Genomic DNA, 20,530 nt, shown 5'->3' on the forward strand with positions numbered 1-20,530 from the left:
CTGTCCCAGGTCTAAATCAGTCCCTGATTAGAGGGGAACCTACTGTCCCAGGTCTAAATCAGTCCCTGATCAGAGGGGAACCTGCTGTCCCAGGTCTAAATCAGTCCCTGATCAGAGGGGAACCTGCTGTCCCAGGTCTAAATCAGTCCCTGATCAGAGGGGAACCTGCTGTCCCAGGTCTAAATCAGTCCCTGATCAGAGGGGAACCTGCTGTCCCAGGTCTAAATCAGTCCCTGATCAGAGGGGAACCTGCTGTCCCAGGTCTAAATCAGTCCCTGATCAGAGGGGAACCTGCTGTCCCAGGTCTAAATCAGTCCCTGATTAGAGGGGAACAATTCAAAAAATGCAGTGGAAGTTCAAGGACCAAATTTGAGAGCAACATACTGGATCCATTCTGTATTAAAGACCAACAGGCTCGGGGGTCAATTCCATTTTGAATTCAATTAATTCAGGAAGTAAACAAATTCGAACTTCCAATCGTTTCCCTGGAGTTTCAGTTGACTTCCTTAATTGTCTGAATTAAAATGGAATTGACCCAGACAGATAAATAACCATTCTAACTAGGGCTAAGAGTTCTTCCTGGTGAGGTCAAATGGTCATGGAAAAACACCTAGCCACACAGGTATAAACAACCACCACCATAGTACCACTCAGAGGACGACAATACACTGAATCTGTTTTTATTGATTTATTTAAGAAAACAATGAAGTAATGCGTGTAGTGTACAAAAACACACAATACTATTAACACCTTAAAACATTGTAAAAGAATCTAGGAAGATAAATTAAGAGGACAAAGGAACCATATTCCTTATATAGACCAGAGCCCTATTCCCTATTTAGTGCACTACTTTAGACCAGAGCCCTAGAACCCTAGTGTTCACCTATTGGCCCTGGTAAAAAGCCGTGCACTATATAGGGAATAGGGTGCCTTTTGGAACGCAAGCCATTGTCTTGTTCATTAAGGGGAATCAGATTCAATTATTTGACAGTTGATTTCAGATTCTAGAAGCAACAGGGATGTGATTCTAGAAGCAACAGGGATGTGATTCTAGAAGCAACAGGGATGTGATTCTAGAAGCAACAGGGATGTGATTCTAGAAGCAACAGGGATGTGATTCTAGAAGCAACAGGGATGTGATTCTAGAAGCAACAGGGATGTGATTCTTTGTGTGTGCGTGTGTGTGTGTGTGTTTGTGTGTGTGCGTGTGTGTGTGTTTGTGTGTGCGTGTGTGTGTGTTTGTGTGTGTGTGTGTGTGTGTGTTTGTGTGTGTGCGTGTGTGTGTGTGTGTTTTAAGCAACAGGAGGCTGTTGAGTGGAGGGCGACACATTAATAATGTCTGGAACAGAGGGAACGAAACACCTGGAAACTGAACGTTTGATGTATTTGACACCATTCCATGTATTCCGCTCCAGCCATTACCACGAGCCCGTCCTCCCCAATTAAGAGGCCACCAACCTCCTGTGGTTTTAAGAGAGAGGGAGGGAGGGAGAGAGGTGTGTGTGTGTGTGTGTAAGTGGTGCTATTGGTTGTTCAAAACTCCAGTTGTTCTATTGATCCTGAGTGTATTAAGGAGTGTGTGTTTCAGCGTCCTGTTCATGTGTGTGTTTATGAGTACTTCTCCGCAGTGTGTGTGTGTGTGTGTGTTTAAGCATCCTGGTCCTGCGAGGTGTGTGTGGAGGTAAGTCGTGTGAGTAGTGTCTCTGCATGTTCCAGATACTGAGCAGTTCTTCTCTTTACTGAACCTCTACGTTGTGGGTCTGGATCTCCTAGAGAGAGAGGAGGGGAGAGAGAGAGAGAGAGAGGGGAGAGAGAGAGAGAGAGAGAGAGAGAGAGAAGAGGGGAGAGAGAGAGAGAGAGGAGGGGAGAGAGAGAGAGAGAGGAGGGGAGAGAGAGAGGAGGGGAGAGAGGGGGAGAGAGAGAGAGAGAGAAGAGGGGAGAGAGAGAGAGAGAGGAGGGGAGAGAGAGAGAGAGAGGAGGGGAGAGAGGGGGAGAGAGAGAGAGAGAGAGAGGAGGGGAGAGAGAGAGAGAGAGGAGGGGAGAGAGAGAGGAGGGGAGAGAGAAGAGGGGAGAGAGAGAGAAAGGAGGGGAGAGAGAGAGAGAGAGGAGGGGAGAGAGAGAGAGAGAGAGGAGGGGAGAGAGAGAGGAGGGGAGAGAGGGGGAGAGAGAGAGAAAGGAGGGGAGAGAGAGAGAGGAGGGGAGAGAGAGAGAGAGAGGAGGGGAGAGAGAGAGAGAGGAGGGGAGAGAGAGAGTGAGGAGGGGAGAGAGAGAGAGAGAGGAGGGGAGAGAGAAGAGGAGGGGAGAGAGGGGGAGAGAGAGAGAGAGAGAAGAGGGGAGAGAGAGAGGAGGGGAGAGAGGGGGAGAGAGAGAGAAAGGAGGGGAGAGAGAGAGAGAGAAAGGAGGGGAGAGAGAGAGAGAAGGGGAGAGAGCGAGGGGGGGAGAGAGGAGGGGAGAGAGAGAGAGAGGAGGGGAGAGAGAGAGAGGAGGGGAGCGAGAGAGAGGAGGGGAGAGAGAAAGGAGGGGAGAGAGAAAGGAGGGGAGAGAGAGAGAGAGAGAGAGAGGGAGGGGAGAGAAGAGAGAGAGGGGGGGAGGGAGGAGAGAGATAAAAATATTATTACCTTAGATAGAGAAGTGAAAAGGGAGAGAGGAAGGTCCTCTTCTCCATTACCAATATAGTACCTACATGGGTCTCTCTAACCCACTCCTCCCTCTATAGGACTGGGTTTAGCACCTAGCAGAACTCTGCATACTAGGACTGGGTTTAGCTCCTAACAGAACTCTGCATACTAGGACTGGGTTTAGCTCCTAGCAGAACTCTGCATACTAGGACTGGGTTTAGCTCCTAGCAGAACTCTGCATTCTACAGCTGGGTTTAGCTCCTAGCAGAACTCTGCATACTAGGACTGGGTTTAGCTCCTAGCAGAACTCTGTATACTAGGACTGGGTTTAGCTCCTAGCAGAACTCTGCATACCAGGACTGGGTTTAGCACCTAGCAGAACTCTGCATACCAGGACTGGGTTTAGCACCTAGCAGAACTCTGCATACTAGGACTGGGTTTAGCTCCTAGCAGAACTCTGTATACTAGGACTGGGTTTAGCTCCTAGCAGAACTCTGCATACCAGGACTGGGTTTAGCACCTAGCAGAACTCTGCATACCAGGACTGGGTTTAGCTCCTAGCAGAACTCTGCATACCAGGACTGGGTTTAGCTCCTAGCAGAACTCTGCATACCAGGACTGGGTTTAGCTCCTAGCAGAACTCTGTATACTAGGACTGGGTTTAGCTCCTAGCAGAACTCTGTATACTAGGACTGGGTTTAGCTCCTAGCAGAACTCTGCATACTAGGACTGGGTTTAGCTCCTAGCAGAACTCTGCATACTAGGACTGGGTTTAGCTCCTAACAGAACTCTGCATACTACAGCTGGGTTTAGCTCCTAGCAGAACTCTGCATACTAGGACTGGGTTTAGCTCCTAGCAGAACTCTGTATACCAGGACTGGGTTTAGCTCCTAACAGAACTCTGCATACTACAGCTGGGTTTAGCTCCTAACAGAACTCTGCATACTACAGCTGGGTTTAGCTCCTAGCAGAACTCTGCATACCAGGACTGGGTTTAGCTCCTAACAGAACTCTGCATACTACAGCTGGGTTTAGCTCCTAGCAGAACTCTGCATACCAGGACTGGGTTTAGCTCCTAACAGAACTCTGCATACTACAGCTGGGTTTAGCTCCTAGCAGAAGTCTGCATACTACAGCTGGGTTTAGCTCCTAACAGAACTCTGCATACTAGGACTGGGTTTAGCACCTAGCAGAACTCTGCATACTAGGACTGGGTTTAGCTCCTAACAGAACTCTGCATACTAGGACTGGGTTTAGCACCTAGCAGAACTCTGCATACTAGGACTGGGTTTAGCTCCTAACAGAACTCTGTATACTACAGCTGGGTTTAGCTCCTAGCAGAACTCTGCATACTACAGCTGGGTTTAGCTCCTAGCAGAACTCTGCATACTAGGACTGGGTTTAGCTCCTAGCAGAACTCTGTATACTAGGACTGGGTTTAGCTCCTAGCAGAACTCTGTATACCAGGACTGGGTTTAGCTCCTAGAAGTGAATGTCTGAACTACCTTAAAATAGTTTAGCTTGTGGCGCCGTAGCCAGTATACACTTCCTCAAAATAATCAGAATTGACCTTATTGCCGAGGAGTTCTTAGTCTGACTAACTAGGTGTAGTATTAGTCTGACTAACTAGGTGTAGTATTAGTCTGACTAACTAGGTGTAGTATTAGTCTGACTAACTAGGTGTAGTATTAGTCTGACTAACTAGGTGTAGTATTAGTCTGACTAACTAGGTGTAGTATTAGTCTGACTAACTAGGTGTAGTATTAGTCTGACTAACTATGTGTAGTATTAGTCTGACTAACTATGTGTAGTATTAGTCTGACTAACTATGTGTAGTATTAGTCTGACTAACTAGGTGTAGTATTCGTCTGACTAACTAGGTGTAGTATTAGTCTGACTAACTAGGTGTAGTATTAGTCTGACTAACTAGGTGTAGTATTAGTCTGACTAACTAGGTGTAGTATTAGTCTGACTAACTAGGTGTAGTATTAGTCTGACTAACTAGGTGTAGTATTAGTCTGACTAACTAGGTGTATCATTAGTCTGACTAACTAGGTGTAGTATTAGTCTGACTAACTAGGTGTAGTATTAGTCTGACTAACTAGGTGTAGTATTAGTCTGACTAACTAGGTGTAGTATTAGTCTGACTAACTAGGTGTAGTATTAGTCTGACTAACTAGGTGTAGTATTAGTCTGACTAACTAGGTGTAGTATTAGTCTGACTAACTAGGTGTAGTATTAGTCTGACTAACTAGGTGTAGTATTAGTCTGACTAACTAGGTGTAGTATTAGTCTGACTAACTAGGTGTGGTATTAGTCTGACTAACTAGGTGTAGTATTAGTCTGACTAACTAGGTGTAGTATTAGTCTGACTAACTAGGTGTAGTATTAAGTCTGACTAACTAGGTGTAGTATTAGTCTGACTAACTAGGTGTAGTATTAGTCTGACTAACTAGGTGTAGTATTAGTCTGACTAACTAGGTGTAGTATTAGTCTGACTAACTAGGTGTAGTATTAAGTCTGACTAACTAGGTGTAGTATTAGTCTGACTAACTAGGTGTAGTATTAGTCTGACTAACTAGGTGTAGTATTAGTCTGACTAACTAGGTGTAGTATTAAGTCTGACTAACTAGGTGTAGTATTAGTCTGACTAACTAGGTGTAGTATTAAGTCTGACTAACTATGTGTAGTATTTCTGAATGAATAAGATGTGCATGAAAACCAGTTGTGCCTCGTTGAATCCCTACTGTTGACCAATCACAGGAAAAAAAATGGGCGTAGACTTCGACTAGCCAGCTCCTGCTTGTATCGAGATAAAACCGTGTGCATGAACAGCTGAAAAAAACAACAACGAACAAAACCTCCTCATAATATATGCACAAACTGTTTCAGATGGGAATGCCTTCAGCCTGTCCTCCGGTGAGAAGCATATCACCCTCACTCTCTCTCCATCCCTCGTTCATTCTTTCTCCGTCCATCCCTCTCACTCTTTCCATCCCTCCCTCCCTCCCTCTCCATCATCCCATCTCTCACTCTCTCTCTCTCTCCCTCTCTCTCCATCCCTCCCTCACCCTCTATCCCTCCCTCACTCTATCCCTCCCCCACTCTATGCCTCCCCCACTCTCTATCCCTCCCCCACTCTATGCCTCCCCCACTCTCTATCCCTCCCCCACTCTCTATCCTTCCCCCACTCTCTATACCTCCCTCACTCTCTATCCCTCTCTCTCTCTATCCCTCCCTCCCTCCCTCCCTCCCTCTATCCCTCTCTCTATGCCTCCCTCTCTCTCTATCCATCCCTCCCTCTCCATCCTTCCCTCCCTCACTCTCCATCCTTCCTTCCCTCACTCTCCATCCTTCCCTCCCTCCCTCTCCATCCTTCCCTCCCTCACGCTCCATCCCTCCCTCCCTCACTCTCCATCCCTCCCTTACTCTCTCCATCCCCCACTCTCTCCATCATCCCTCTCACCTTTAACTCCAGTGATGAGTAAATCCACAGCTGTCTTGTATTTTTGTATGGCTGTACTGTACTCTCCCTCCTTCTCGCTTTCCATCGCAGCTGTGAGCTCATTGGCTGCCTGCTTCAGATAGCCCGCCTCCCCACCGTCCGGATTGGTCAAGGGCAGCGACAGAAGTTCTGATTGGTTGTGTGATGCGCTCGGTTGGTCTGGGCAAGAGAAATTAGTCATGATAAAGAACAGGAAGAAAAGACAGATAGTCCGGGTGGCCATCTGATTAATTGTTCAGCAGTCTAATTGGTCAGCAGTCTAATTGTTCAGCAGTCTAATTGGTCAGCAGTCTAATTGGTCAGCAGTCTAATTGGTCAGCAGTCTAATTGTTCAGCAGTCTAATTGGTCAGCAGTCTAATTGGTCAGCAGTCTAATTGTTCAGCAGTCTAATTGTTCAGCAGTCTAATTGTTCAGCAGTCTAATTGGTCAGCAGTCTAATTGTTCAGCAGTCTTATGGGGGTAGAAGCTGTTAAGGGTGTATGTATGATATAGAGTGATAGTGTGATAGAGAGTGATAGTGTGATAGAGAGTGATAGTGTGATAGAGAGTGATAGTGTGATAGAGAGTGATAGTGTGATAGAGAGTGATAGTGTGATAGAGAGTGATAGTGTGAGAGAGAGTGATAGAGAGTGAGAGCGTGATAGAGTGATAGAGAGTGATAGTGTGATAGAGTTTTATTTTATTTATTTATTTCACCTTTATTTAACCAGGTAGGCTAGTTGAGAACAAGTTCTCATTTACAACTGCGACCTGGCCAAGATAAAGCAAAGCAGTTCGACACAAACAACAACACAGAGTTACACATGGAATAAAACAAACATACAGTCAATAACACAATAGAAAAGTCTATATACAGTGAGTCCAAATGTAGTAAAATTAGGGAGGTAAAGGCAATAAATAGGCCATAGTAGTTACAATTTAGCAAATGAACACTGGAGTGATAGATGTGCAGATGATGATGTGCAAGTAGAAATACTGGTGTGCAAAAGAGCAAAAAAGTAAATAAAAACAATATGGGGATGAGGGAGGTAGATTGGGTTATTTACAGATGGGCTGTGTACAGCTGCAGCGATCCGTTATCTGCTCAGATAGCTGATGCTTAAAGTTAGTGAGGGAGATATAAGTCTCCAACTTCAGCAATTTTTGCAATTCGTTCCAGTCATTGGCAGCAGAGAACTGGAAGGAAAGGCGGCCAAAGGAGGTGTTGGCTTTGGGGATGACCAGTGAGATATACCTGCTGGAGCGTGTGCTACGGGTGGGTGTTGTTATCGTGACCAGTGAGCTGAGATAAGGCGGAGCTTTCCCTAGCAAAGACTTATAGATGACCTGGAGTCAGTGGGTTTGGCGACGAAGATGAAGCGAGGGCCAGCCGACGAGAGCATACAGGTCGCAGTGGTGGGTCGTTTTTGGGGCTTTGGTGACAAAATGGATGGCATTGTAATAGACTGCATCCAATTTGTTGAGTAGAGTGTTGGAAGCCATTTTGTAAATGACATCGCCGAAGTCGAGGATCGGTAGGATGGTCAGTTTTACGAGGGTATGTTTGGCAGCATGAGTGAAGGATGCTTTGTTGCGAAATAGGAAGCCAATTCTAGATTTAACTTTGGATTGGAGATGTTTGATGTGGGTCTGGAAGGAGAGTTTACAGTCTAACCAGACACCTTGGTATTTGTAGTTGTCCACATATTCTAAGTCAGAGCCGTCCAGAGTAGTGATGTAGGACGGGTGGGCAGGTGCAGGTAGCGATCGGTTGAAGAGCATGCATTTAAAAACACATTTTTACTTGTGTTTAAGAGCAATTGGAGGCCACGGAAGGAGAGTTGTATGGCATTGAAGCTCGTCTGGAGGTTAGTTAACACAGTGTCCAAAGAAGGGCCAGAGGTATACAGAATGGTGTCGTCTGCGTAGAGGTGGATCAGAGAATCACCAGCGGCAAGAGCGACATCGTTGATATATGCAGAGAAAATAATCAGCCCGAGAATTGAACCCTGTGGCACCCCCATAGAAACTGCCAGAGGTCCGGACAACAGGCCCTCCGATTTGACACACTGAACTCTGTCTGAGAAGTAGTTGGTGAACCAGGCGAGGCAGTCATTTGAGAAACCAAGGCTGTTGAGTCTGCCGATGAGGATGTGGTGATTGACAGAGTCGAAAGCCTTGGCCAGATTGCATAGCGGAGAAGGTATGGTGAGATTCGAAACGGTCAGTGATCTGTTTATTAACTTGGCTTTCGAAGACTTTAGAAAGGCAGGGCAGGATGGATATAGGTCTGTAACAGTTCGGGTCTAGAGGCAGGGCAGGATAGATATAGGTCTGTAACAATTTGAGTCTATGGTGTCACCCCCTTTGAAGAGGGGGATGACCGCGGCAGCTTTCCAATCTTTAGGAATCTCAGACGATACGAAAGAGAGGTTGAACAGACTGGTAATAGGGGTTGCAGATTGTCTAGCCCAGCTAATTTGTACGGGTCCAGGTTTTGCAGCTCTTTCAGAACATCCGCTATCTGGATTTGGGTGAAGGAGAAGCTGGGGAGGCTCAGGCAAGTAGCTGCGGGGGGTGCGGAGCTGTTGGCCGGGGTTGGGGTAGCCAGGAGGAAAGCATGGCCAGCCGTAGAGAAATGTTTATTGAAATTCTCAATTATTGTGGATTTATCGGCGGTGACAGTGTTTCCTAGCCTCAGTGCAGTGGGCAGCTGGGAGGAGGTGCTCTTAATCTCCATGGACTTTAGTGTCCCAAAACTTTTTGGAGTTTGTGCTACAGGATGCACATTTGTGTTTGAAAAAGCTAGCCTCTGCTTTCCTGACTGACTGTGTATATTGGTTCCTGACTTCCCTGAAAAGTTTCATATCACGGGGACTATTCGATGCTAGTGCAGTCCGCCACATGATGTTTTTGTGGTGGTCGTGGGCAGTCAGGTCTGGAGAGAACCAAGGGCTATATCTGTTCCTGGTTCAACATTTCTTGAATGGGGCATGCTTATTTAAGATGGTGAGGAAAGCACTTTTAAAGAACGACCAGGCATCCTCTACCGACGGGATGAGGTCAACATCCTTCCAGGGTACCCGGGCCAGGTCGATTAGAAAGGCCTGCTCGCTGAAGTGTTTTAGGGAGCGTTTGACAGTGATGAGGGGTGGTCGTTTGAACGCAAATTCTGAAGATCGATGGGGGGCGATCAATTCACATATGGTGTCCAGGGCACAGCTGGGAGCTGAGGGGGGTCTATAACAGGCGGCAACAGTGAGAGACTTATTTCTGGAGAGATACATTTTTTTAATTAGTGTGATCGAGTGTGATAGATAGTGATAATGTGATAGAGAATGACAGATAGTGTGAGAGAGTGATAGAGAATGATAGATAGTGTGAGAGAGTGATAGAGAGTGTGATAGATTGTGATAGAGTGATAGATAGTGATACTGTGATAGATAGTGATAGTGTGATAGAGAGTGATAGTGTGATAGAGGGTGATAGTGTGATAGAGCGTGTGATAGATAGTGATAGTGTGAGAGCGTGATAGATAGTGATAGTGTGATAGATAGTGATAGTGCGAGAGAGTATGTGTGATAGATAGTGATAGTGATAGTGTGATAGTGTGATAGTGTGATAGAGAGTGATAGAGTGTGATAGATAGTGATAGTGTGATAGAGAGTATGTGTGATAGATAGTGATAGTGTGATAGAGAGTGTGATAGTGTGATTGATAGTGTGATAGAGAGTGTGATAGAGAGTGTGATAGAGAGTGATAGTGTGATAGATAGTGATGGTGTGATAGACAGTGTGATAGAGAGTGATGGTGTGATAGAGAGTGTGAGAGAGTGATGGTGTGATAGATAGTGATGGTGTGATAGAGAGTGATAGTGTGATAGATAGTGTGATTGATAGTGTGATAGAGTGTGATAGACAGTGTGATAGAGAGTGATAGTGTGATAGACAGTGTGATAGACAGTGGTAGTGTGATAGAGAGTGATAGTGTGATAGAGAGTGTGATAGAGAGTGTGATAGATAGTGTGATAGATAGTGTGATAGATAGTGTGATAGATAGTGATAGTGTGATAGATAGTGATGGTGTGATAGTGTGATAGAGTGATAGATAGTGATGGTGTGATAGACAGTGTGATAGAGAGTGATAGTGTGATAGAGAGTGTGATTGATAGTGTGATAGAGTGTGATAGACAGTGTGATAGAGAGTGATAGTGTGATAGACAGTGCGATAGACAGTGATAGTGTGATAGAGAGTGATAGTGTGATAGAGAGTGATGGTGTGATAGTGTGATAGAGTGATAGATAGTGTGATAGAGAGTGATAGTGTGATAGATAGTGATGGTGTGATAGTGTGATAGAGTGATAGATAGTGTGATAGAGAGTGATGGTGTGATAGAGAGTGATAGTGTGATAGATAGTGATGGTGTGATAGATAGTGTGATAGACAGTGTGATAGACAGTGTGATAGAGAGTGTGATAGAGAGTGTGATAGACAGTGTGATAGAGAGTGTGATAGATAGTGTGATAGACAGTGTGATAGAGAGTGAGAGTGTGATAGATAGTGTGATAGACAGTGTGATAAAGAGTGATAGTGTGATAGACAGTGTGATAGACAGTGATAGTGTGATAGACAGTGTGATAGACAGTGATAGTGTGATAGAGAGTGATAGTGTGATAGAGAGTGTGATAGAGAGTGAGAGTGTGATAGATAGTGTGATAGACAGTGTGATAGACAGTGATAGTGTGATAGAGAGTGATAGTGTGATAGAGAGTGTGATAGAGAGTGAGAGTGTGATAGAGAGTGTGATAGAGAGTGTGATGGATAGTGTGATAGAGAGTGATAGTGTGATAGATAGTGATGGTGTGATAGTGTGATAGAGTGATAGATAGTGTGATAGAGAGTGATAGTGTGATAGATAGTGATGGTGTGATAGATAGTGTGATAGAGAGTGTGATAGAGAGTGTGATAGACAGTGTGATAGAGAGTGTGATAGAGAGTGTGATAGACAGTGTGATAGACAGTGTGATAGAGAGTGAGAGTGTGATAGATAGTGTGATAGACAGTGTGATAAAGAGTGATAGTGTGATAGACAGTGTGATAGACAGTGATAGTGTGATAGACAGTGTGATAGACAGTGATAGTGTGATAGAGAGTGATAGTGTGATAGAGTGTGATAGAGAGTGAGAGTGTGATAGACAGTGTGATAGACAGTGTGATAGACAGTGATAGTGTGATAGAGAGTGATAGTGTGATAGAGAGTGTGATAGAGAGTGAGAGTGTGATAGATAGTGTGATAGACAGTGTGATAGACAGTGATAGTGTGATAGATAGTGATGGTGTGATAGACAGTGTGATAGAGAGTGATAGTGTAATAGTGTGATAGACAGTGTGATAGAGAGTGAGAGTGTGATAGAGAGTGTGATAGACAGTGTGATAGAGAGTGTGATAGATAGTGTGATAGACAGTGTGATAGAGAGTGAGAGTGTGATAGATAGTGTGATAGACAGTGTGATAAAGAGTGATAGTGTGATAGACAGTGTGATAGACAGTGATAGTGTGATAGACAGTGATAGTGTGATAGAGTGATAGTGTGATAGAGAGTGTGATAGAGAGTGATAGTGTGATAGAGAGTGTGATAGATAGTGTGATAGACAGTGTGATAGACAGTGATAGTGTGATAGATAGTGATGGTATGATAGACAGTGTGATAGAGAGTGATAGTGTGATAGTGTGATAGACAGTGTGATAGAGAGTGAGAGTGTGATAGATAGTGTGATAGACAGTGTGATAGAGAGTGAGTGTAATTTCCCAGTCCCTATTGTGTCATGTCGCTGTGGTTTTGTAATGTTGCTGTTTCCGGTAAGTGGATAAAAAGTTGTTTTAAAAAGTGACATATCTGTGGTGGCACTTGATTGTAGTAGTAGTGTGTGTGTGTGTGTGTGTGTGTGTGTGTGTATGTGTGTGTGCGTGCGTAACCTCTGACCTTCTTTAGCACAGGGGTCGAAGATGGCGAGGTCGTTGTCGGAGAGAGGAGGGGGCGGTACTTCCTCTGAAGGCTCCTCCCGCATCACAGAATCGAACAGCGAATCAAACTCCTCCTGAGACTGTGATTGGTCTGTTCTGAGGACGCAGGGCCGGAACGGATTGAGAACTAGGGAAGAGAAGCACGAATAACAGTGAAGCCACAGCAAGGCAAATGTCCAGGACATCACAGGACAGACACTTTTTTTTATAATTTCGTCAGGAAGCCCTCGAAGTGGCTTCCTCTCCTCATCTCCTGCCGTTCATCTGCACGGATGTGAAAGAACAGGAACGCAGTGGGCTGTACAAGGGGGTTGACGGACCTCACAATACCGTGCTATCACAACACTCAGGTGCATATAGGTCATATAAAATAATATTGGGATGTGACTGAGGTGTGGTCGTCTCACCTAGCTATCTTAATGTGAATGCACTAACTGTAAGTTGGAATAAGAGTCTGCTAAATTACTCAAATGTAAACATTACTGTATGGATGGTTTTTCCACCATCACTAGGAAAGGGAAAGGGGGGGGGGGATACCTAGTAAACACTGAAATGTGTTTTCCTGCATTTAACCCCCTGATTCAGAGAGGTGCGGGGTGGGGGCTGCCTTAATCAACATCCACGGCGCCCGGGGAACAGTGGGTTAACTGCCTTGTTCAGGGTTGCTGAATGACAGATTTTTATCTTGTCAGCTCAGGGATTCGATCCAGCTGGCCCAACGCCCTAACCACTAATCTACCCGCTCTAACCACTAATCTACCCGCTCTAACCACTAGGCTACCCGCTCTAACCACTAAGCTACCTGCTCTAACCACTAAGCTACCTGCTCTAACCACTAAGCTGCCTTCTCTAACCACTAAACTGCCTTCTCTAACCACTAAGCTACCTGCTCTAACCACTAAGCTACCTGCTCTAACCACTAAGCTACCTGCTCTAACCACTAAGCTGCCTTCTCTAACCACTAAGCTACCTGCTCTAACCACTAAGCTACCTGCTCTAACCACTAGGTTACCTGCTCTAACCACTAAGCTACCTGCTCTAACCACTAAGCTACCTGCTCTAACCGCTAGGCTACCTGCTATAACCACTAAGCTACCTGCTCTAACCGCTAGGCTACCTGCCTCTAACCACTAAGCTACCTGCTCTAACCACTAGGTTACCTGCCTCTAACCACTAGGCTACCTGCTATAACCACTAAGCTACCTGCTCTAACCGCTAGGCTACCTGCCTCTAACCACTAGGCTACCTGCTATAACCACTAAGCTACCTGCTCTAACCACTAAGCTACCTGCTCTAACCGCTAGGCTACCTGCTATAACCACTAAGCTACCTGCTCTAACCGCTAGGCTACCTGCCTCTAACCACTAAGCTACCTGCTATAACCACTAAGCTACCTGCTCTAACCACTAAGCTACCTGCTCTAACCGCTAGGCTACCTGCTATAACCACTAAGCTACCTGCTCTAACCACTAGGCTACCTGCTATAACCACTAAGCTACCTGCTCTAACCACTAAGCTACCTGCTCTAACCGCTAGGCTACCTGCTATAACCACTAAGCTACCTGCTCTAACCGCTAAGCTACCTGCTCTAACCGCTAGGCTACCTGCTATAACCACTAAGCTACCTGCTCTAACCACTAGGCTACCTGCTATAACCACTAAGCTACCTGCTCTAACCACTAAGCTACCTGCTCTAACCGCTAGGCTACCTGCTATAACCACTAAGCTACCTGCTCTAACCGCTAGGCTACCTGCCTCTAACCACTAGGCTACCTGCTATAACCACTAAGCTATACCATAATGCTTTCAACCCCTGTTTCCAGTTGATTGCAGAGAAAGTAGAGCAGAAAAGGAGGATGCTACTTTTGACTAAAGAGCTGCAGACGTTTAGTTTCTGCTGATTTCTACACTGAACAAAATGTCAAATGTTGGCCTGTTGGAAACTACAACTCCCAACATGCATCGCACAGTTTGGGCTCGATCTGATTCATCTCTAGAGAAACTGTACAATGTGCACATTGATTTCAGAAGAAAACAGAATGAAAAGGGCTTTAAAATAATTTACCCAACAATCTGTCAGAGAGTTGTTTAAAAAAAACGAAAAATATCCAAGTTAAAAATCGCTCGGTGTTGTGCGTTTCTCTATGTTTCTTCTACCTCTGTCGTCTAGCTTCAGATCGCCGGGTACATCAGGAAGGTCCGTTAACTCTTCCTCCTCCTCCTCAGCTGTAGGTGTTACTGGAGTAGGACAACCCCCCATCTCACTGTAGGCCTCAGCTGCAACCTCAGGCTCGACTAGATCCGTGCCCAGTGAAAGACCCAGCTTCTGGGGTTGGATAGGGGCCTCGGTCCCCTCCTCCTCCGCCGCAGGTTCACAGTCTGAGCCTCGACGCTGTGGCAGGGGGATGAGTGGGGGAGGGAGGGGGGTGGAGGAGGAGAGAGGAGAGGGGTCTAACGGCCTGATCACCTCACCACCCTAGGGGAGAGGGGAGGGGAGAGAGGGGTAGCGAGGGGAGGGAGATAGATGGGTAGAGAGAGGAGAGGGGGAGAGAGGGGGAGCGAGGGGAGGGGGAGAGATGGGTAGAGAGAGGGGTAGCGAGGGGAGGGAGATAGATGGGTAGAGAGAGGGGATGGGGAGAGGGGAGGGGTAGAGAGAGGGGAGGGGGAGAGAGAAGGGATGGGGAGAGGGGAGGGGGAGAGAGGGGTAGCGAGGGGAGGGAGATAGATGGGTAGAGAGAGGGGAGGGGGAGAGAGAGGGGAGAGGGAGAGAGAGGGGAGGGAGAGAGGGGTAGAGAGAGGGGAGGGAGATAGATGGGTAGAGAGAGGGGTAGCGAGGGGAGGGAGATAGATGGGTAGAGAGAGGGGAGGAGGAGAGAGTGGGAGCGAGGGGAGGGGGAGACATGGGTAGAGAGAAGGGAGGAGGAGAGAGGGGGAGCGAGGGGAGGGGGAGACACGGGTAGAGAGAGTTTAGTTTACTAATTTGACAAGTTTAGGGCATTTTTCACCCTGCCAGCTCCTATTAGTTCTATTGAGCACTGTGACACCAACTCGCCTTCCGAACGTTGTTGTACTATGTCACAATGGCAGCGTCTAGTTGGCAATGAGACCTGCTCTCCTTATTTATAGTTAAAATGTAAACAACAACAAACAAATACTCATGGAACTCTGAGGTTGTTTCCTGTAGGGAAATATAGGCATGACTGTCTATTTCGCCAAATATCTCACAGTGTGTATATTTGGATTTTTGTTCAAGTCGGGCACCATTTTAATCAGGAGAATCTCCTCTTTGTAATGATGTAAGTCTGGGCAGCGAGATCGGTTGTCATCGATCACTAGATCAGAAATAGTCAGAAGTTGTCATTTTTTCCACTACTTTCTCATTACGCAGACATGAGCACAGTTGACACCATCGGGGTGCGGATGTTAACTTTCTACACAAGTTGTTTTTAATCCCGTTTCGTCCGACGAACAGATTGATGTGGTAAAATAAAAACGGGATAAAATGTTTTTTTTTTTGTTGCCATGGCAACATGGAATTCTAAGCATCATAGAATCATAGAATGATTTTTTAATCCTTGAGAAAACCAAGACATGGATGGTGTTCCCTTCAGAGGGAGAATGGGAAAGTAAAACAATATTTAAGTGCCTCTGAACAGGGTAAGTAGGTGCCAGGCGCACTGGTTTCTGTCAAGAACTGCAACGCTGCTGGGGTTTTTCCATGCTCAACATTTTCCCATTTGTATCAAGAAAGGTCCACCACCCAAAGGACATCTAACCAACGTGACACGATGGTGGGAAGAATTTGGAGTAAAACATGGGCCAGCATCCCCGTGGAACGTTTGACACCTTGTAGAGTCCATTCACCGACAAACTGAGGCTGTTCTGAGGGGAAAAGTGGAGGGGTGGGGGGGTGCAACTCAATATTAGGAAGGTGTTTGGTTTAGCACAATGTTTCCTCATTGTAAATAAGAATTTGTTCTTAACTGACTTGCCTAGTTAAATAAAGGTTAAATAAAAGGTTAAATAAAAGGTTAAATAAAGGTTAAATAAAGGGTTAAATAATAAAGATGAAATAAAAGGTTAAATAAAAGGTTAAATAAAGGTTAAATAAAGGGTTAAATAATAAAGATGAAATAAAAGGTTAAATAAAGGGTTAAATAAAATGTTAAATAAAGGTTAAATAAAATGTTAAATAAAGGTTAAATAAATTAAATAAAGGTTAAATAAAGGTTAAATAAAGGTTAAATAAAATGTTAAAGGTTAAATAAAGGTTAAATAAAGGTTAAATAAAGGGGTAAATAAAGGTTAAATAATAAAAGGTTAAATAAAGGTTAAATAATAAAAGGTTAAATAAAGGTTAAATAAAGGTTAAATAAAGGGTTAAATAATAAAGATGAAATACAAGGTTAAATAAAAGGTTAAATAAAGGTTAAATAAAGGTTAAATAAAGGTTAAATAAAGGTTAAATAAAATGTTAAATAAATTAAAGGTTAAATAGAGGTTAAATTAAAGGTTAAATAAAAGGTTAAATAAAGGTTAAATAAAAGGTTAAATAAATTAAAGGTTAAATAAAGGTTACATAAAAGGTTACATAAAAGGTTAAATAAATTAACAACAGCAACCTGCTGAGGAGCAACAGGAGAATTCACGCTCAAAATAGTCTCTGTATGTTGTGCACGTGTGCTAGTTGTGTTGGATACGTGAGACACCTATAGACCGATAAACATAACGATCAAATTGTGTTTCCAACGACTGGCACTTCCATCAATGAATAAAAAAAAGCATTGTTTTTTTTTACAACTTTCTTCTTTTTCTTTTCTTCCGGTCATTTTGGCCGGTAATTGCCAGCTAACGAAAGGAATCCCTTATGTTTGGTTATTTCTATGTTTCTCACCCTAAAGAAGTCCTTAAGCTGAGGGCTGTTGTAGAGAGCAGGGATATTGGTGGTGAATAGTAGCATGACCTCAGCTGCACTCCTCCTCTCCTCGATCACCCCTTCATCAAACCTACCTGAGAGAGAGAGAGAGAGAGAGATGAACAATAATAATAAGTAGACTGACTGATTTACTAATTGATTGACTGATTCATTGATTAAAAGATGCAGTCCGGGATCTGAAGCACAACAAATTCGTAACATACGGTACGAATTGGTTTCGTAACATACTGTACGAATTGGTTTCGTAACATACTGTACGAATTGGTTTCGTAACATACTGTACGAATTGGTTTCGTAACATACTGTACGAATTGGTTTCGTAACATACTGTACGAATTGGTTTCGTAACATACTGTACGAATTGGTTTCGTAACATACGGTACGAATTGGTTTCGTAACATACTGTACGAATTGGTTTCGTAACATACGGTACGAATTGGTTTCGTAACATACTGTACGAATTGGTTTCGTAACATACGGTACGAATTGGTTTCGTAACATACGGTACGAATTGGTTTCGTAACATACGGTACGAATTGGTTTCGTAACATACGGTACGAATTGGTTTCGTAACATACTGTACGAATTGGTTTCGTAACATACTGTACGAATTGGTTTCGTAACATACGGTACGAATTGGTTTCGTAACATACGGTACGAATTGGTTTCGTAACATACGGTACGAATTGGTTTCGTAACATACGGTACGAATTGGTTTCGTAACATATAATCCCGAATTACAAAACATTTTTGAAAAGATAAATAAATGAGGATGTAACATATCATACGAAAATGGAAAACTGTAGCACACAAAAAACAGAGACCCGTTTTGGCTCGAGCACAACTACTGGCTGAAATGATGCAAAAGTTCTGGAGTATCACTTTAACTGGGTCATACCAAAGAGCTGAGCGCCAGGGAACGGAGGGAACTCCTCCTGTCTCCTGAACAGGTTTCTGTGTGTGTAGGACAGCTCTCCATATAGCTTCTTCAGTTCACTGTACCTCCTCCATACTATCACCTCTTTGACGTCCTCTGGACGACGCTTGGAGACAAACTAGAGAGACAGGAAGAGAGAGAGAGAGACAGGAAGAGAGGAGCGAGCGAGAGAGAGAGACAGAGAGAGAGAGAGAGAGAGAGAGGAAGGGATGGAGGGAGAAGAGGAGCGAAAGAAGCAAGAGGGAGAGAGAGACGGAGAGAGAGAGACAGGAGGAGAGAGTGAGAGAGAGAGGAAGGGATGGAGGGAGAAGAGGAGCGAAGGAAGCAAGAGGGAGAGAGAGACAGGAAGAGAGAGAGAGAGACAGGAAGAGAGAGAGAGAGAGACAGGAAGAGAGAGAGAGAGAGAGAGACAGGAAGAGAGGGAGAGAGACAGGTGGAAGGAAAGGACAAGGGTAATTCATCGAAAGTAAACATAGTGATGTGTGTCCCGCATTTACATAGAATGCATTTATAGTACGAACTTCCTGTTTTTATATTTAACTAGGCAAGTCATGGTACAAACATTATTAGGCACAGACAACAGCACAAAGGGCAATGTAGAGAAAACAATACATCACACGAAGCAGCCACGAGTGTCAGTAAGAGTGTCCATGATTGAGTCTTGGAATGTAGAGATACAACTGTCTCGTTTGAGTGGTTTTTGCTGGACATTCCAGTCTCTAGCTGCAGTTAACTGAAAAGAGGAGAGACCCAGGAATGTGTGTGTTTTGGGGACCTTTAACAGAATGTGACTGGCAGAACGGGTGTTGTACGTGGAGGATGAGGGCTGCAGTTGATCTCTCAGATAGGGGGGAGTGAGGCCTAAGAGGGTTTTATAAATAAGCATCAACCAGTGGGTCTTGTGATGGGTATACAGAGATGACCAGTTTACAGAGGAGTATAGAGTGCAGTGATGTGTCCTATAAGGAGCATTTGTGGCAAATCTGATGGCCGAATGGTAAAGAACTTCTAGCCGCCTGAGCACCCTTACCTGCCGATCTATAAATTACATATCCGTAATCTAGCATGGGTAGGATGGTCATCTGAATCAGGGTTAGTTTGGCAGCTGGGGTGAAAGAGGAGCGATTACGATCGAGTAAACCCAAGTCTAGATTTAACCTTATCGTGCAGCTTGTATTAGTGCTGAGAGAAGGACAGTGCACCGTCTAGCCATACTCCCAAGTACTTGCATGAGGTGACTACCTCAAGCTCTAAACCCTCAAGAGGTAGTAATCACACCGGTGGGGAGAGGGGCATTCTTCTTACCCGAAACACATGACCTCTGATTTTAAAGGTGTTCATAGGATAGGAGGATTTACATGCACAATACTATCAGCAATACTATCAGCAGCGAGAAGGCAAGTTGGAGGAGAAGGATGTTTTGTAGAAAAGGGGGAGGTGGTATAACTACCCAAAGGGGTCAAGTCACGGGGGGTTCAATGCTGAAATCATGCAACGAATCACGAGTTCCCAACAATGCCCCTTTGGAATTGATTAGTGCTTGAGAGCAGGGATATTGGACCACTGTCTATTGAACACTCACACACACACACACACACACACACACACACACACACACACACACACACACACACACACACACACACACACACACACACACACACACACACACACACACACACACATATATATATATATGCATTGTATAAGTCTATCCTGACACCCTGACATAAAGTATTTATTAGCTAGCTATAAACAAGACTATTGCTGACAGTCAAAACAATGCATTAATATGGCTAACGCTAACCAGCTACATAGTGGCTGACGCTACTAAGATACAAGATAAGACGACTTGACAAACCGACCCTTGCGGTGACTTTATATTCCGTGTGTCCCTTCTCGTGGGTGCGTGGTTCTGTCACCGAGAAAAAACGGTAATAATCTTCTTTCTCTTTCTTCCGAGACATCGCCGTGTGGAAGTACAGATGTATACACTTGTGGTTGTCACTAATTACCACACGCACAAAGTCAAAATGGGTATATCGTAAAAATGAATAAAAACAAAAATGTACTTTTTGGTCTTAATGTATGGTTATAATTAGGCACAGGGTTAGCAGTGTGATTATGGTTAGGTTTAAAAATCTGATTGTAGAAATAGGCGGGATTTAGCAATAATTCTGACTTTGTGGCTGTGGTAACTAGTGACGACTCTAGCTTCCTGGTTGGTGGCGTAGTCTTTGCGTGACCAGTGACACTCTCTGCTGAAGGGAGATCTCGTCAGGTAAATTTAGCTCACAGTTGAGTTGACTTTTCTTTCTCAGAGATTCAGCTTTTATATGAAAAGTTTACACTATAAGCCTTTTATTGAATCTATGGATAAAAAAATATATATATAAATAATACTGATAGGTTTAACATATGATAAGTTAACAATGTTATAAGGGGCATGTCTTATTTGACCATCTTCAATTACCATAAGTAACCCACAGGGGGCGCTATCTATCTTTTGTCACCAGCCGGTCAAGCATAT

At 44.4% G+C, this 20,530-nt stretch overlaps 1 protein-coding gene across 1 annotated transcript; it reads right to left on the reverse strand.

Annotated features, from left to right (window-relative positions):
- Positions 1 to 673: 673 nt before the first annotated feature.
- snx15 (sorting nexin 15) lies at positions 674 to 20,184 on the reverse strand. The gene is made up of 7 exons (XM_036987218.1): positions 19,866 to 20,184; positions 17,962 to 18,118; positions 17,022 to 17,137; positions 14,285 to 14,603; positions 12,087 to 12,254; positions 6,085 to 6,282; positions 674 to 1,769 (listed from the first exon to the last, which is right to left on the reverse strand). The coding sequence occupies exons 1-7, from the start codon at positions 19,965 to 19,967 to the stop codon at positions 1,648 to 1,650; spliced, it is 1,182 nt and encodes a 393-aa protein (XP_036843113.1). The 5' UTR covers positions 19,968 to 20,184; the 3' UTR covers positions 674 to 1,647.
- Positions 20,185 to 20,530: the final 346 nt, after the last annotated feature.

Source organism: Oncorhynchus mykiss, chromosome 9 (genome assembly GCF_013265735.2).
Source record: "Oncorhynchus mykiss isolate Arlee chromosome 9, USDA_OmykA_1.1, whole genome shotgun sequence".
Taxonomy (NCBI): domain Eukaryota; kingdom Metazoa; phylum Chordata; class Actinopteri; order Salmoniformes; family Salmonidae; genus Oncorhynchus; species Oncorhynchus mykiss.

Coding starts and splice junctions, on each gene's coding strand:
- snx15 (XM_036987218.1), bottom strand. CDS start 19,967: ATGTCTCGGAAGAAAGAGAAAGAAGATTATTACCGTTTTTTCTCGGTG. Junction 17,138..17,961: donor CCCTGGCGCTCAGCTCTTTG/GTATGACCCAGT, acceptor TCTCTCTCTCAG/GTAGGTTTGATGAAGGGGTG. Junction 14,604..17,021: donor AGCTTAAGGACTTCTTTAGG/GTGAGAAACATA, acceptor CCTCTCCCCTAG/GGTGGTGAGGTGATCAGGCC.